At 37.5% G+C, this 18,188-nt stretch overlaps 3 protein-coding genes and 1 pseudogene across 3 annotated transcripts; 2 read left to right on the top strand and 2 right to left on the bottom strand.

Annotated features, from left to right (window-relative positions):
- Positions 1 to 327: 327 nt before the first annotated feature.
- Positions 328 to 2,880, top strand: LOC118045146 (F-box protein CPR1-like; annotated as a pseudogene).
- Positions 2,881 to 3,637: 757 nt separating this feature from the next.
- Positions 3,638 to 5,588, top strand: LOC118045091 (F-box protein CPR1). The gene is made up of 2 exons (XM_035053619.2): positions 3,638 to 5,102; positions 5,260 to 5,588. Exon 1 carries the CDS (start codon positions 3,858 to 3,860, stop codon positions 5,085 to 5,087), a length of 1,230 nt encoding a protein of 409 aa, XP_034909510.1. The 5' UTR covers positions 3,638 to 3,857; the 3' UTR covers positions 5,088 to 5,102; positions 5,260 to 5,588.
- Positions 5,589 to 6,248: 660 nt separating this feature from the next.
- On the bottom strand, positions 6,249 to 7,439 carry LOC118045090 (B-box zinc finger protein 32-like). Its single transcript, XM_035053618.2, has one exon. The coding sequence runs from the start codon at positions 7,157 to 7,159 to the stop codon at positions 6,383 to 6,385; it is 777 nt and encodes a 258-aa protein (XP_034909509.1). The 5' UTR covers positions 7,160 to 7,439; the 3' UTR covers positions 6,249 to 6,382.
- A 5,975-nt stretch (positions 7,440 to 13,414) lies between these two features.
- LOC118045145 (FT-interacting protein 3) lies at positions 13,415 to 15,715 on the bottom strand. Its single transcript, XM_035053699.1, has one exon. The coding sequence runs from the start codon at positions 15,713 to 15,715 to the stop codon at positions 13,415 to 13,417; it is 2,301 nt and encodes a 766-aa protein (XP_034909590.1).
- Between the last annotated feature and the right edge of the window lie 2,473 nt (positions 15,716 to 18,188).

The raw sequence follows: 18,188 nt of genomic DNA on the forward strand, positions 1-18,188 counted from the left end.
AACCAAGATACCACTGAAGAGTATCTTTATCTCCAAGCCGTTACTCTCCTCTACTATTTCTCTCATATTTCCCCTCCTCGAACGCCTCAGAATAATACACAATCAGTGAGAGCGAGGGCCCTTTCCCAACTAATTCACCTCCTCTGCCGAACCAAGAAACCAAATTTCTCTTTTTCACAGAACCAGCCTCGAGTCTTTATCAATAAGCCCCCCAACCAAATCCCCCCCCCCTCCTGCCTTTTTTTTATCCCAAAAGAAGCTCAAGAAAAGACTAAGAGACCCTCTCTGCTGTTCTCTCACATTTTCCCTTCTTTCTTGACATCAACCACCAAGAAAACACCCTCCCAAAAAGAAACGAATCTTGATGGACAGAAAGGTGGCAGAAGAAGTGAAAAGGGATCGTATCCCAGAACATGTGGTGACAAAGATACTACTGAAATCACCCATCAAGTCAATTTTGAGATTCAGGTGTGTATCACAATCATGGAACTCCCTCGTTACTCTCCCTTACTTCATCAAGGAGCATTTGGCCAAAGCCAAACCATTGATTCTTCGAAGTAGTATCACCCTCTTTACTTATTGACAATGATCGTTTAGATAGGAGTTCACAAATAAAGTTTCATCGCCCATATGCTTTTGAGATAGTTGCTTCTTGTAATGGAGTTGTATGTCTTAGGGGTAGTGATGACCCATTACATGTTCCAAATGGACCAATGACTCGGTCCAAGACAAAGACATTGAAAAATGCATTGAATGCATTGGTTTTAAAGGTTTCCACCAAGTCAGAATTGGAAGGTCCATTGGAGTATCAAGAGGAGATCCTAGTACATCTTATCCATGTGGAAGAGGAGTCCAATACAACCTTATTTGGGTCATGAGATAAGGGCTTTATTTTATTTTGTTAGCTACAGCCCAAGGCTTGTTTGGGCTTAATTCATACTTTGTTTTAAGCTAGGATCCAAGGCTTGTTTGGATTAAGTTATGGGCTTTTCATTTTAGGGTTATGGGCTTTTCATTTTAGGGTTTTGGACCAGTTTTGAGTGGACCTCATATAAGTCCACATAAAGGGTCCATTAGGGTTAACTTTTCAAGAACTATTTAAACTCATGTAGGCCAAAATTTCGGCAGCTTTGATGATTATTATTCTGAATTTTTCAGTTTTAACGTGTGAGAGTGATTCTTGCATTCTTCAGTTCTTGAACGAGCTGAATCTGACTTATGTCATCTACTCATTCCAATACTTCCATTGTGTCGCACTCATATCAGACCTATTTCGGCTTTCCGGGATCAGATCTCAATCTTGATTGTGGGTTGCGTGACCACGTGATCACGAGGTTCGCATCAGGTAGATATCCCGAATTTGATGGCAGCAGGAGGCTTATTTTGTGGAACCCGTCAATTAAGGAAACTTTACGCCTTCCACCTCCGAGGTCATTTGCCAGTACTGCCCCGACTTTATTAGGCCTCGACTATGATCCAAGAAGTGATGACTATAAGGTTCCTAGGATTGTGAGGCTTGGCAATTCAGCCGAGCATCCATTTGTTTTCCAGTTTTTCTCTCTCAATTCTGGATCATGGAATGAAAACGTTGATTTCTTCAGCAGTAGTCTTGAAAAAAAAAAGATGCGTTGCGCAGCATCACCCTTTATCGCTATGATAATCAGGCTATAGTAAACGGGGTTATTCATGTTAGAGAATAATATAAATCATATCCTGGAACCTCACCTAACAGCTTAAGCTTTTGGGTTGAGATGGTTCTTTGACATGGTATCAGAGCGTTGATGACCAAGCGGTCACGAGTTCGAATCTCACCATCCCCATTTATTTGATAAAAATTAAGCACAAGGTAATGTGGGCCTGTGCAAGTTTCAAGCCCAAAGGGCTTTCACTTGAGGGGGTGTGTTAGAGAATAATATAAATCATATCCTGGAACCTCACCTAACAGCTTAAGCTTTTGGGTTGAGATGGTTCTTTGACAATTCACTGGCTTTTAAATCGTAGGGACGAAATCGATACGGAAATGTCCAGTAACAGATGGTCACCTTTAATGCATTATAACGATGTGTTTGTGCTGGCTTTCCATTTAAGCAATGATTCATTCGGTGAGATAAGGCTGCCTGAATGTTTTGATGATACGACCAAAGTGGTGACATGTAGGACAATTTCAGTGTTCAAGGACTTACTTTCTTTTAATGTGTTTGAGGGTGGTCCGTATAGCAGAAGATATAATTGTGAGATATGGGTGATGGAACAATATGGTGTGAGGGGATCATGGACCAGACTATACCAGATTGAAATGCTGCATGTAGCAAGGCCAGTGGTTCTTAGGAGTAACGGAGAGATATTAATGGCAGGATACGGATCTGATAGATTAGTTTCATGTCAACCTCTGGCACCGAGAATTCGTGATATGGGGCTGGAGCTGTCCATCGATGGCTACGCTGCTTATTTTGTAGAAAGTCTTGCTTTACTTGATAAATGAAACTAGACTCGGCAGAAAAAGGTACGTGTGTGATCTTAATGTCTTTAATTGTCCTTTGGGATTGAAATGAATTGGGATGTTTTTTCTTTAACTATTTTTGTTTCACAACAATGCAGTCATGGATTGATCAGTTTTTCTTGCTGCATCATTCATGCATGTAATCACCCTTCTTCCATGCAGGCTGCTGGACACGCAGCAACTAATGGAGCACCCTAAATAAAAGAAGAAAGAGGCACTGGAGAGGTTGTCTTTGGAAAGGAACGTAGTATTCGGATCAGTTTTAGATGTTAATGCTTCTTCACATTGACACAGCTCAAACTATTTCTCATTGTTCTGGCAATTTCTGAAGAATTTATAGTTTTCTGGTAGATAAATCTCCTCGTATCAGCCTTTCAGTGCTGGTGTGCGGCTGTTGCTTTTCGCTGTCGATCTTGTCGATGATTGAAGTCAAGGAATGCTGATGATAAAAATGCAGCTCAACTCGTTTCTATGGCTGTGGTGACTTAGCTAGGTAGCATCTCAAATTGCGTGTAAAAGTGTGTAGCTAATGCTAGCTCCTTATAATAGAAATTGTGATAGCACCAGCCAGTTAGAGAATTCAGTGAAAATACATAATCTCTTACCGTTTTAATTTTCTTCTCTCTTGCAATGAATGGTTTAGGTTTAAAAGTAGTAGCAAGTCAGATGTAAGTAGAAGCTACACACCCTTTGGTCCCCTGATGGGATTAATCGTAACCTGGTCCCTGTACTCTTAAGATTCTCTTAATATGGTCCTATTATTTTCCCAATTTATTAGGACGTCCCTCTCTCTGTTCAAGAATTTATTTATTTATAACCGTGTTTCCTCCTCCATGATTCTATTAAATCTCAGAACGTGTAAAGAATATAGAATTTTGGGCTCGGAAATCTAAAAAAAAAAAAAAGGAAATTAGAAAAAAAATTATTGAGAATTTCAGGACAAGATTATACTCTTGAATATTCCTAACAAATTTGAAAACAAAATATTCCATTAAAAAAAAGTGATGAAATTTGAAGATTAAATGCGGTGGGCTGTATGTTGTTCAAAGCCCAGCAAAGATGCAAGCACTCCAATTTTTTATGCCTTTCACCGTAATGAACTACTCAGTCACCGTGACTCTCCTCTGCTATTTCTCTCCCACCAAATCTTCTCTCTCTCTCTCTCTCTCTCTCGGCCTCTTTTATCGCAAAAGAAGCCAAGAAGCTCAAGAAAAGACTCAGAGACCCTCTCTTTTTCCCTTCTTTCTTGACATCAACCACCAAGAAAACACCCACCCCATAGGCATTTCGCAATCAATTTAAGTCCCTCTATCAGACCAGAAAAGAAAAGAATCTTGAGACCTTTTCTTTCTCTCTGATGGGCAGAAAGACGGCAGAAGAAGTGACAAAGGATCCTATTCCAGATGATGTAGTCCTGGACGGAAAGGTGGCAGCAGAAGAATTGAAAAAGGATCCTATTCCAGAGGATGTAGTTATGAGTATACTCTTAAAATTACCCATCAAATCTATTTTGAGATTCAGGTGTGTATCAAAATCATGCAACTCCCTCATTACTTCCCCTTACTTCATCAAGAAACATTTTGCCAAAGCCAAGCAATTGATTCTTCGAGTCGGAAAGCCTGTAGCATCTGTCTCTTTGCATCTTGATAATGATTCCTTAGACAGGTGCTTACAATTGGACTTTTGTCAACCTAATGCTTTTAAGGTAAATGGTTCTTGTAATGGAGTTGTATGTCTTTCGGGTATACATCCCAAACTTGATCCCAGCGGAAGTGTTATTTTGTGGAATCCATCTATTAGAAAAACTCTGCATCTTCCACCTCCGAGGTCCTATGCCAGAATTGCCACTACCTTATTAGGCATTGGCTATGATCCACGAACCGATGACTATAAGGTTGCTAGGGTTGTGAGGCTTGGTAGTTCAGCCGAACGTCCATTTGTTTTCCAGTCTTACTCTCTCAATTCAGGATCTTGGAATGAAAACGTTGATTTCTTCAGTAGAAGTCTTGAAAACGAAGAGGCATTGCGTGATATCACCCTTTATCGCCATGACAATCAGGCTATTGTAAACGGGGCTATTCACTGGCTTCTATATCGTAAGGGCAAAATCAATATTGAGCGATACATTAACAGTGCGTTACCTTTACCGGGCCATAACAAAGTGTTTGCACTATCTTTCAATTTAAGCAATGAATCATTCGGAGAGATAATGCTGCCTGAATGTTTTGATGATCGGAGGAAAGCGGTGACAGATAGGTCATTTTCAGTGTTCAAGGACTCCCTTTCTGTGAATGTCATTAATTGTGGTCTGTCTAGCGGAAGGTGTCTTTGTGAGATATGGGTGATGAACCAATATGATGTGAGGGAATCATGGGCCATAAAATACCAGATTGAAATGCTCCATATAGCAAGGCCAGTGGTTCATAGGAGTAATGGAGAGATATTAATAGCAGGGTATTCATGGAGTCGGTTAGTTTCTTTTGATCCCCAGAAACCGAGAATTCGTGATACGGGGCTGGAGCTGTCAATCGATGGCTACGCGGAGCACTTTGTAGAGAGTCTTGCTTTACTTGATAAATCAAACTAAACTCAGCAGCAAAAGGTACGAATATTATTCTTAATGTTTTTATTATCCGTGGGGATTGCTGTGATTTTTTTTCTTTCTTTAATGCTTCTTCTTTCACAATTAAGGCAGTCGTGGATTGATCAGTTTATCTTGCTGCATCATTCATGCATGTAATCACCCCTCTACCATGCAGCAACTGATGGAGCTTGCTTGATAAAAGAACAAAGAAGCACTGCAGAGGTTGTTGTCTTTGGAAAGGAATGTAGTATTCGGATCAGTTGTAGATGTTAATGCCTCCTCACATTTACTTGGTCTTCCTGGACACAGCTCAAACTATTTCTCATTGCTTTGGCAATTTCTGAAGATATATTTGTAGTTTGCTGGCAGATGAATTTACTAAGAACACTCCATTTAGTATTTGTTTGCTGCTTTGCGCTGTGGATCTTGTTAATAATTGACGGCAACTAACGATTGCTGATAGCATTTACTTTTACTTGATGATTATGATCACTTCATTCTTCACTTTCGGTATTTTTTGTTGGGAGTTTATTTTTAAAAAATATTATTGTAATTTTTATTAATTTTATTATTAAATCACCCTTATTTCTATTAAAATATTAGTCAATTATTTAACACTATAATTTTATTCCTAAATCTCTTGAATATAAAATTTATCAAACATTTTATAATTTCTCAGGCAGGAAAAATGTTTAATTATAGAACAATCGTAATGGGGTCCAGCTGATTTAATGTAAGCTGAATATTGGCAAGATAAATTGAAGACCAAGCATGATATTTTTTTGTTGAAGTATTCAGTGTTGCAAGTCGATTTTAATTTGATCGAGAAAGTTAGGTACTGATGGTGAAAAGTAAAAGATTGAAATTGAAGGGCATCCATCCATCTTTTATTTGTACGTATGGATGTAATTAATTTGTCGAATATTTCCTGCATGTTATAATATTCATGTGGGATTTATTGTAGTAATGTATTAATAAGCTTTCGAGGCCAGCATTTGCAAGCCATGAGAGCTGCTCTTGCCGCTCTTGCTCGTGTTTGATTAAAATAAAAAAATTTATTTATAAAAACATAGATGAAGATATGAAAGTAAATATATTCTATATAGTTTTATAAGAGATTGGATTAGCTTAACACAAGTCATTAACTGTCTCAAACTCTAAGATATCTTGATTTTTCTGACAAGGTTTTTTCTTATGTATGTTAACCTTAACACATAAAAACTCTTAGAAAACATAGAAAATTCCTAATTTCCACACACGTGTGAACTTATTTTACAACGATACTCTGAACGTGCCGCTCATGCAGAGCAGTCAGTCGAGTCAGCCCAACCTTCTTCCATATTTCTATGCAGCTCCGATCTCCTGCTTCGCAGCGCATGTTCAATCCTCATTTCAACGGCCGATATCATCTTACGCGGCACCCCAGATACCTCCTCTAACCTCCTCAGATCCTGCCACGTTGTAACGGACTTGTCCCCACATGATCTGACCCCGAACCAAAACGACGCCGCTAAGCTCACTCTGAACGGCAAAACCAGTCTCCCAAAGCACAGCGCCATCGCCCGAGTGGCTCTCTGCACCACTAAATTACCATTGAGCCCCAACCTTTCGCACCAATTCACAAAAACACACTCTGACCTCAAATTTCTCGATCTCTTCAACCTACCCCCGGAAAATCTTGCCGGAATATTGGTGACGCAGCTGGCTTCGACAACTTTTCTTGTGTTCTCAAAGCGCGTCGTTTCGGTGGTTGAAATGCAAGCAGAGGATAAAGTACTGGAACAGGATGAAGAGCAGGAGATGGAATCCAGTTCTTTGTTTTCCGGCGAGCAAGAGAGGCAGGTGACACGGCGAAGAGATGGGGCGGTGCCGGAGAATGAGCTTCCTGTGAGAGAATTGCAAGCGGAGCAAATTACACGGCGGAGATGACGGGAAACAACGAAGTTAGCATTATGAACGTTAGAATCACATTCGAAACAAAGAAACGCAGCATCTGAATCGCAGTAGAGACCAGCTTCTCTCTGGCAGAGCTCACAAACTTTAACAGCCATTACTTCTTTATCATCAACTTTCATGCTTCAAACGACGTAAGATGAAGAAAATATTGCAAATCAAGCTTGAGCGATATTGTGAACGTTTCTTTAAGGATTTAAATTTTGAAGAGAGAATTAAGACGAGAGAGAAGCGGCAGTGAAGATGGTGGTTGGTGGTAATGCAGAGAGAGAGGGGGGGTGGGGGCTAAAAGATGTAGGCTAATAAAGGCGGTGCGTGTCTATATATTAATGTAATATATGGTGTTGTCCATCCATGCAGTGGCGGAACCAGGGGGCTGGCCAGGAAATATTGTTCTGCAGACCCCTCCAACAAATTATATCTCTGCTCTTAAATGTAAAAAAAAATATCTAAGTTTCAACCCTCTAGACTTTTTTCTTTTATTTAGTTCACAAATCAAAATTTCTAACCATGCGGATCCTCTCCTACGAAATTTCACTCTCATTTGTCCACGTGTTAGTGAACCTTGTTTCAAAATCTTTTGTTTTTCTCTTTTTGCCTTCTGGTACCTTATTTTTGACTAATTAGTAATTACGTCCACATTTGCTAGAAGATGTTTTGTAATTGAGAAAAATATCGTATCATGTTGTTTTCAAATTTGATGGAGCGTCGTTTTCTGAGATGTTAGCTCGGGTGTTTTTTCCTTGAGTTACTGTGCGATTTAGGAGAGACACCGACTAAAAAAGAAATCTCATAGACTAGAATGTGAGGAAAATCACCTCTAAGTTTATGATAAGGCTCTTAGCGGTGAAATGTTAATTCTTATTTACAGAAAACATATAATAAAAAATTAATAGGGTTTTATTGTATTAAATAAGTTGCTTAGCAATTCAATCGTTTACTCTGAAAATAAACATTTTTATATTGCATTTTAAAAAAATAATAGTGGGGAGTACTAATTATTAAATCTTGATTTTTTATATCACCAATTTATTCATATTTTATTTATGTGAATAAATCACTCATTCAATGTTCATGTTATTCTAAACTACTTAATATTTTAGAATCTGAGAAGAATAGTCATTTCTACACTTTAATTAACCATCAAATTGGCAAGGGTACCATTTTACGTATCAATCGTTACAAAAATCTTTAAAGATAATGAAATATCATGTTCCCATATCGAATGTTAATGGACCGCTAAAAAAGTAATGTACGAAAATAATTAGAAGAGCACATGCCATTATTAGATTTTAAAAATTATTTTAGAAAAAAATTACCGCAAAAAGAGATGCAGCTAGAATCATTTATTTTATAAATGTGAAATTCCTGTCCCCGGTTACAGCAAACGATCTTGTATCATTCATGAAAAAAAAAAAAAAAAAGGGATCAACCAATAACACGGTATAATTATATAAACTGAATTGTGCCGGGTTGGAAAAGTTTTTTTTTTTTTTTTATTAGGGTATTTTCACTTCTTTTTTTTTTTCTAAAAGTAAAACTAGTATCGCTCAGGATTTATGACTATTCCTCTAAATAAATACACTTCTTGAAGATTGAATTTGCATTCTCATTCCTACAGAAATATAGCAATGTCTTAACCACTAGACCAATACTGCATTAACTTGAAAATGTATTTTTCATATTGCATTTGTTTATACTTTTTAATTTTCATTGGGAAAACATTAGATTAAGTGTTTTTTGTTTTAATATTAAAAATTAAAACAATATATAAAAAAATATATTAATATATTTTTAATTGAATTTTTTTTAAGAAAAGTCATTCACAATAATATTAAATACATGTGAAATCCCAGGCTGGAAACGAAAATTGAACAATCATTGGAAAAACAAAGAGTTAAAAAATCAGTGTGAAACTGAGAAACATTTAGCTAAATGTGTAAGGCTACCGGTATAGATGAGGGAGACAACAAGTAGATATATTTTTCTTAAGAATATACGTGTGTGGTTAAGATTTGGTTTGGTGAGGTATTTCAAATTATGTTTTTTTTAATATTTTGATATTTTAATATTTTTAAATTATTTTGATGCGAAGTTAAAAATATTTTTTTAAAATTAAAAATTATTAATTTAATATATTTTTAAATAAATTTTAAAAAAACAATTACTAAGATGAAAATACTCGATAACTATGTTTCTGTATTTGTACAGTAAACAGCCGTCGTATGGTGAATTAGTCAAGAGGATTTAATTAATTAACTAACAATCCGAGGGGCGAATCCCCAGTCCTTCTCAACCACGAGTTTGATGACCGAGACTGAGGAGACAAACACGTGTCAAGATTTGAAAACGTCTTCATCACTTGATTCGATACTTCGTCCCATAACATGACAGCTCTTTCATGATGTCATGCGAATTTAATCTTTGATTCCTGTTTTGCCCCTCAAACGACACGCATCCCTGGCTTGTACCATTCATTATTTATCATTCTACAGAAAAGGTGCGGGGTAATAAATAATAATTACGATGACTAATTGATAGTAATCCTGACTGTATGACTTATTCGGCAAGTGTGTTTGGTTTGGAGGCAGGAGTTGCGGTAGTTTTTTTTAAAAAAATATATAATATTTTTTAAGCATAAATTATATCTTTAAAAGTTAAAAATATATGTTTTTTATTATAAAAAAAACACAAATTATCTCCCATTCAAATACACACTAAATGATCATATGAGTTGGTAATCAAACGATCCAGTTACAAAGTTGAAATTTCAAAAATGGAACATGATATCCAGTTACGTGGCAAAACCCATAGCTGTGATGTAACTATATGCTTTTATTTTGAGCCACACAAATGGTTTCACAAGAGAGGGATGCCGTACTCAAGATACAAAATAGCATCCACGTGGCAAGAACAACAAATGAGGTCAGAGGTGGAGGATGGTACGATACCTATGCTGTTGTTCCTTTTTAAATTGTATTCCAGAGTCGTTAAAGGTGGGTTTGGAAGATGGTTTAAATTGTATTTTAAAAAATTTTAAATTATTTTTTATTAAAATAATTTTTTTATATTTTTAAATTATTTTAATGTATTGATATTAAAAATAAATTTTAAAAAATAAAATTTTTATTTTAATGTATTTCTAAGTAAAAAAATACTTAAAACCATTACCACTACAACTATTTCAAACACATTCTAAATTATGTTAGTTTAAAATTCAGGTTACACGGATATTAATTTATTTATTTTTTAAAATAAAAACAATATTATTTGAAAAAATAAAAGCTAGATTTTAAACAATAACCATTAAGAAGGTGTTTGAAAGTGAGGTTCCTGTTACTTTTCAAAGTGTTTTTCACTCAAAAAAATATGTAATAATATTTTTTTTATTTTTTAAAAATTATTTTTAAGAACAGCACATTAAAATGATTTGAAAATATCAAAAACATATTAATTTAAAGTAAAAATAAAAAATATTTTTTAAATTTTTTTTAAAAATACTTTTAAAAAGTACTCTCAACAGGTCCTAGATCAGATCAAAACATGAATCACAAATCCCATGAGGAGCGTGATTGGAATGATTTTCTATGGGACACAGCTGAGGAAACGGACTGTTTTTGTGTTGTTGTTTCCCCTTCAATTGTTCTTGACCAGCACGGAATGGTTAATGTGGTTGAGCCTAGATGATCGCACAAATTTCACAGGAGAAAATCAAATTCACAGTAATTCAACCCAGTATGAGGAGTTACTGGTTGGTAAAAATGATCTCCTCTCATTTTTAATTATTTTTTTAAATCAAATCAATTTTAATCCAATCAATTTAGTCATGATTTAACTTGTCATGTCAATTTTAAATTATTTTTAGATGCCACGGGAGGAGCTTGATTTCCTAGTGGGATCATGTAACGGCTTGTTTTGTCTCTTTTGTGCTTATTATATATAATCCTAATATTTGTATTCAAAAATGATAAATTAAAAAAAATCTTAGTAGTCTAGTAGAATCCTGAAATAAATAATCGTTTAATCAATTCATTCTAATAATTTATTTTTTTATTTTTTTTTAATTATTGATAACTTACATTTAAAATTTTATAGGTTAATATAGCTCGTAAATAATACTTGTAAGAAGATATTTTTAATGAGAATGAAAACTCTTTTATACTTATATAACGATATATGCAATAAAAAAATAAAAATTATAAATTTTTATTTTAAAAATCTCATGATATATTTATATAAATAATAATATGTGTAATGCAAATAATAATATTATTAATTATAATAAAAATAATAATATTTAGAAATTCAAAACAAAAAAATATTGGTTCGTTTTTTCGAACGTAATATTCTTGAATCATGCGTGAGGACGAAACAAAATCGATCCCGACTCTTAGATCCTGATATAAGCGGGTCTGGTTCAGCCAAAACCAACACTGGTGATTTCTTTGAAATTTTTTTGGATTTAACTTGATAATCAAAGCTAACATGTTGGATCTAGCTAACAAGACCAATAATTTTTAGCAGAGGAACCAATGCCCCCAGCACCAATAGTTTACCCAAAAACACAGGGCTGCTTTGTGGAATCCTAGTATTAGAAAGACGGTGCCTATCCCCAAGCCAGGTTTTAGTTTCCGGTCTTATGGATTCTTTGCGCCCTCTTTAGGGTTTGGTTTTGATACCATCAACCATGGCTAAAAATCGGTGAGAATAGTATATTTGGAGCATTAAGGAGACAATACTGCCACCATTGATTGAGCTTCACTTGTTGAAGATTGGATGCTGGAGAATGGTGGAAAATGATCTCAAACATGTCATCCGTCGGGGTTCAAGCTCGGCTTTCCTGAACAGAGCTTGTCAGTGGACAAATGTGAGTTCCCAAAGGTGTGCATTGAATGTGATTGTGGTTTTTAATTTAGTAGATGAGAAGGTTGGGGAAATGATAATTCCAGATTGCGTGCTTTGCAGGGATCATATAGACTTGATTGTTACTGTTTTTGATGGATTGCTTTCATTGGTTGTCTTGCAGAGAAGGTTCTGTAGGGAAGGACATGAAAGAGTATGGTGATGCCAAATCTTGGATTAAGGTTTTCTTTATTGACCATTTGAAAGGTCGGGTTTCTGATTTTGTTGGATCTAAGAAAAATGGTGAGATGTTTTTGCTGCTTGGAATGGAGAGCTAATTTCTTACTCGAAGACAAAAAATGGGAGCTGTAGAATTTGGGGCTCTAAAATACTGGCTCCCACAGGTAAATTTTACTTGGACTCTCATGTGGAGAGTCTTGTCTTATTAAATAAAGCAAGTTCGGCCTCAACTGACAATTCTTCAGGCAATGAAGAAACAAAGGAGCATTCTTCCCATGTTGCTGGTCTGGACAAGAACAAAAAGGAAAAGAAGAAGAAAGGGATGAAGATTATGGGGGGTCCTGAAATAGTGGTTGGAGAAAATAGAGTTTTGGAGGGAGGTGCTTCAAGTTCTAGTGCTACTTCACGTGATATTGTCACTAATGAAGGAAATGGAAGCTCAAAAGAGCATGATCTCGGTGCTAAAAACAGGAAACAAAAAGAGAAGAAGAAGAAGAAGAATGGGAAGAACAACATGGAGAGTGATGATGAAGCAAATGAATTGCCAGGGAAGCATGATTTTCACAGTTTAATCTTGGTGGGACTGGAATCGGAAAGTAGAGTCTGTTATTTTAGATTTTATAGTAGATGGGCTGCTTCCTCTGTTAAAAAGCAAATTATCAGACGAATGAAGGCAACTTCCTTGTATCAAACATTGCATGGTTGACTTTGTAACAACTGTACCATCCTCAAGGAACTGGTTTTTCTTAATTAGAAACCACCTGTTGGCTAAAAAAAATTACAATTCTTTCACCTGGAGTTGAAGCCTCGTAACTCGCTACAAGAACAACAAGATGTACGTAAAATCTCTGTAATTGGACAGATGTATTTTCCATCTTAAACATCCCTTCCAGATTCTAACGCAAACCACATGTTAACAAGGATTCTTTCCACTGTATCCCCACGCCGCTGAACCCTAGAAAGAAAATGCATCTTAAGCAGACAGATACAGTAATCATATGGTCTGATCCTAGCTCTACAGGGCAAGGTCAAAAATCAGGAAGTGTATGTATGCTTGAAATGGTGTAAATTAAATGAATGCTATTGTATTAAAAATAGCAACATGGCAAGGTATCCATATCATGCCCGAATGAAAAAGGACTCAAATCAGTCAGAATATAAAATAAATTCATGATCGCTCAAAATTTAGAGTTAAAAACTCCTTGTGTTACAAACCAATCTTAGATTTTTTGTAGTAAAAAATGAAATAAAAAACGCCCCAAGTCTGATGCATCAGTGATGGATAGACTGCTAGATCAAAGCAAGCAATCGTCTCTCGAAGGCAACCTCCTGAATACATTTTGAGGTATCGGTGGAAGAGTAACTCGAAATCTTGGAGACCTCATCAGGTAGGTGCCAAAAAGGAAAAAAAGCAACCGGAAAGGCACGAGGTAAAACACCATCCAAGCGACTAGGCAGAAGAGTGTAAAGATTAAAGTAGCTCTTCGATCCCTCCATGAAAACATAGCATGAAACCTCTCCAATTGAGTCGCCAAGTCGCCCACTGTTTCTTCTATCCTGTATCCAATGGCTCTCAACCTGTCATACCTGAGCCTTAAATCCTCGAATGGCGCGGATGAAGGGAATGTGTCCAGCTCTTCCTGCCAGTCTAAAGTATTCACAGATTCAACTTGTGATAGATTCGTATCCAAACATAGAATGTCTCGAGGCCTCTTGAAATAGTTGCGCAAAGCTTTCAAGAAGAGGAAGGCAAAGAAAGATGGAATTATGATCTCTGAATAATATACAAAAACTGAAAACACTGCAAACATGACAATCGTCGTCCTTGAATTCTTCCACTGGCGTAGGTCATCAAGCCAAATCAAAGCTGTCTTGAAGAATTTCAAACATTCCATCACTCTCTGGAAATTAGCTTTTCCTCTCCGGATGCTCCATACAGGTCCCCGTCCACTCAACATAGACTCCACCACCTCTCTCCTTAATGGTGGTTCAGCACGGGCAAGTCTCATGGCTATGTGACGAACAGCCTGGTTCCTTAAACTATCTATTTGGTACACAGACATTGGGTTTGTATACGCTGGTTTGGGAAGCAAAGGCTGTGTGTATTGATACATTTTGTCACCAGAACCTTTAGTATAGATAAATCTTAGAGTGAAATGAAGTTCTCCCATTTTCATCACCCCATCAGGCATCAAGGCTACCAGAGGATAAGCATATTTATATATCCGACCAAATTCAAGTGTAGAAAGCCGAATTCTGATTACCTTGCCAATTAATCTATCAGTTGCCCATCCCTCCCCTGCTTGTAAATTATTGTTGTCGAAAACTCCGATAGCAATCACTGTGCATGGATCCAAAACATCCCACTGATATTGTTTCATCCATTTTGGTTCTAAACTGCTAACAACAGTGCTAGTTCTTGTCCACTTGGGTCCATATTTGGCCACACAATAAGCATCAGTAGTTTTCAAACCATTCTTGGATTTCATGGGCACCAACCCTTCAGCTTTTAAGATTCCTAACTCCAAATCTCCAACTTTTCCTGGCGTCAGTTTGGGTGATGATGCCTTCAAATCAGTACTAAATAATGCAGGTTCATCGAAAACATGATACACACCATCCAAATATATAGTGACACGAAGCTTACTTGAGAATTTCTCCATCGGCCCCTCTACAACCCCATACCTTTCAAGACTGATTATCTCTTCACTTGGAAGAGGAGGCAAGAGTCTCTGAGTAATTTTATGCACGGGCTTAACACACTTCCCTAAATAATCTACCATATTATCTCCTTTATCATCTTCCACACTCAAAATCAAAGCATCTTCGAATGGCTCAGCTACAACAAACATCAACTCCTCATTCCAGCTTGGATTCACACCCTTGTTCTTCGAAACTTTGGTCTTCAAAACCTTATTCCCCAATGTAGCCTTCACGTAAACTTCAGGTTTTCGATTTGGATCCGAAACTACCAAATCTTGAGCACCATTCACCTTTATTTTAAGATACCAGAGTCTTGGCGAATAATACACCTGTGTACGAGCATTAGATACCTTGTCAACACTAACAGATGCTGCGTCTAAATGCCAAGCAAGTGAAAAGGCATCATCCACTTGATTCCCCACCCATATAGCCAACATCAAATTTCCTGATCTACCAGAAACTCCATTCTTATCTTCAAGTCCATACCACTGTGGTGCCATTGAAGAATCCCCCTGAAGCCGAGTAGGGATATCACCTATACCAACTTCAATGCTACCAATTATCTCATTAGTCACACTTACCTTACCCCTCACCGAAATCTCTATATTCTTCGCTTGAAGACGATCTTTGTTGAAAGCAAACACTTGGTTCCAAATGGGGGCTAATGTACCTTGAATGTACTTGGTTGTTGCCTTATAGTTTCCACTCTTCACTTCAACATAAGGGTTGCAAGTGCCAGTAGCTTGATTCACAGGCAAGTGAGAGGCTCTCACAACTTTTACATACACGAAATACAGTGGTTCAACCAAGGTGAGCATGTTGGGAGTCAAGGTTTTTCCTCCATCAATGTTTGGTTTTATCTCCCTGAGAGAGAAGTCCTGCTTCGGCGGCATTGCTCAATCTGCAACAGCAATATTTTAAAGATTTCAAAAAAGGGGAAAAAACACGGAGAAAACCCGGCCAGGCAAAACTGCATGCATGCGTGAATTATTCACGCATGCTGTGCACAGTGCGAAGGTAATTATAATTACCTTCGCACTGTATCAAAGGAACTGAATTTGCAAAGTTGGGAAGAGACTCACCTGGCGCTGTTGAATTGGAGCTGCGGTCCTGGGGAGAAGAGAGGAAGCTGACTCCGGTGGAGAAGAGCTTCTCACGACTGAGCAGCTGATGGACGCTGGCCGGAGGAGCACGGTGGGGAGAGAGGTTTGCCTGTTGGAGCTAGCAGCTTACTGCCGTTCACGGCTGGTGCAGAGCTGCTTGCTGGAGGAAGATCTTCTCGGTGGTGACTGTTACTGTGTTGCTGCTGAAACCAGTACTGCCGCTGCTGGGAAGAGAAGGTTGCTGCTAGTTCTGCTACTGCAGCTGGGGAAAGGTGTGGCTGAGGAGCACCTGCTGTCGTTGCTTCAACGGAAAAAAAGACTCCAGGTGCTGCTGCTATCGGAAGAAAGAGACTCAAGTTCTCTGCCAACCGGATGCTGCTGATGGAAGCTGCAGAAACAAATCTCCTGCTGTTGCTATGGCGCAGAGAAGAAGCTCCTGCTGGACTGGATTGAAGCCTACGGTTGGGTTGAAAGAAGCTATTGTTCTTCTCCTATGCAAGTAGCGGCTGAGAGGTTTGCCTGTTGGAGCTTGTACGTATGGGTGCTGTAGAGGACTTGAGAGTTGAAACGAGAAAGAAAACCTATCTGCAAAAATAATAAATAAAAGCGGAAAAACAAGTTGATCACTTCAAGCTATAAGGTATTTTTTTTGTTGCAAACTAGAAGAAGTACATTGCCTTGAGCTAAGTACCTTTCAAGCCCGAAAGATTATGCTAGGTGTGTTGGAAGAGATTTGGTACATGTAAGTGTATGGAGAGTGAATTAAAGTACATATTTAAAGAAGCTGAATAGATAATACAGATTTGGCAATATCTATATTCGGAAAGGAAACAAGGAGGGAAAGAAGAGAAAACGAAAAGGAAACTTGACTAATGAACTTCCTTTATTTAAATTTCCTCTTGGGGGGTTTTTTCTTATAGTGTTACGGGAGTAACAAAAGGAAATACCATGGAAAGTAACCCATGTTTGCCTCTCGTTTTCTTTCTTATTGTTTCTTGTTCCATTGCCCAAATCGAATTAGCTGGCATGAGGCAAAGTGAAGCACTTGGCCATCGCTACAGGGCTAAGTTGGAGGGAAATTCTAACATTGACAGCGCTCTTTTTCAAGCAACCGAACATGTAGATATATCCAAGTTTCATCATCAAGAGGGATTAAAAGAGAAAGATAGAATAGAGAGCTTTCCTGGACAGCCAAAAGTAGAGTTCTCGCAATATATATGGTGGTTATGTTAATTACTGCTGATAAATCTGCTGGACGAGCACTCTATTATTACTCTGTCGAGGCTCAACATTCTAAAGAGTCCTCGCCTCTTCTTCTCTGGCTCAATGGAGGTACTTCCATCTATCTCATCCTCTGGTATTTCCTTTCCCGGTCCATGTGTTTTTTTCGATTTAATTCAACATTCCTTTGTACTATTTAAACAAGTTGAAGTTTTTGAGTTTCTTTTGCTCCCTCGTTTTCTGTTTGTTCTTCCTTTCTCTTATACATTTAGGGGTTAATGTCATATACTTCCTTCTCGATTATCACCGGAATTTAAACCCAGAGTATACAACTTATTATTTTATCATGTATAGTCCCTTATCTTGTGGCAGAGATATAACTTGTCTTTTGATTTCCGTATCAGAAAGCTTTTCTGAAAACATGGTCTCACGGCAAACCAAAAAACCACCAAATATATATTTGCACTCTACTCCACAAGTAACAAGGAGGGAAAGAGAAGAATAGTGTTGCTTGCTAGCTTCTGTTGGTGGAAAGATGAGAAATAGAATGCGATGTTAGTTTGTTGATTGTGTAGCTTTTCTACTGTACGTAGGTGAACGTTCCCAAGACAAGGAAGGCTTGCTGCAAAAACAAGGAGTGCAAAGGGCACACTTTACACAAGGTCACCCAGTACAAGAAGCTGGGGAAATTAAGATGGCCTTGCTGCTCAAGGAAAGCTAGCGCCGATATGATCGCAAGGAGTCAGGTTATGCATGGAGGTCAGAGCAAGACTGTTTCCCAACAATTTTGTATTCTTGTGTATTTGCTTAAGTATAAAAACAGAATTTACATGACTGTTACCGGCCATAACTCATCTGGAGTGTGATTTCAGGTCTTTCCTGCTCTTAATATCGTTGGTTCTCCTGTTAATAGGCTAGAACAACCGGTCAAGAAGAAGATTGTCTTGAGGTTGCAATGCCAGAGTTGCAAGCACTTGTCCCAACACGCAGTCAAGGTGTATTTTCTCAGCTTTTATACTTGTTTAAGACTATCAGCACCTGT

The sequence above is a fragment of the Populus alba genome, chromosome 8, assembly GCF_005239225.2.
Source record: "Populus alba chromosome 8, ASM523922v2, whole genome shotgun sequence".
In the NCBI taxonomy this organism is placed as follows: domain Eukaryota; kingdom Viridiplantae; phylum Streptophyta; class Magnoliopsida; order Malpighiales; family Salicaceae; genus Populus; species Populus alba.

Excerpts from the sequence above, each read along its gene's own strand:
- LOC118045091 (XM_035053619.2), top strand. The coding sequence starts at position 3,858 with ATGGGCAGAAAGACGGCAGAAGAAGTGACAAAGGATCCTATTCCAGAT.
- LOC118045090 (XM_035053618.2), bottom strand. The coding sequence starts at position 7,159 with ATGAAAGTTGATGATAAAGAAGTAATGGCTGTTAAAGTTTGTGAGCTC.
- LOC118045145 (XM_035053699.1), bottom strand. The coding sequence starts at position 15,715 with ATGCCGCCGAAGCAGGACTTCTCTCTCAGGGAGATAAAACCAAACATT.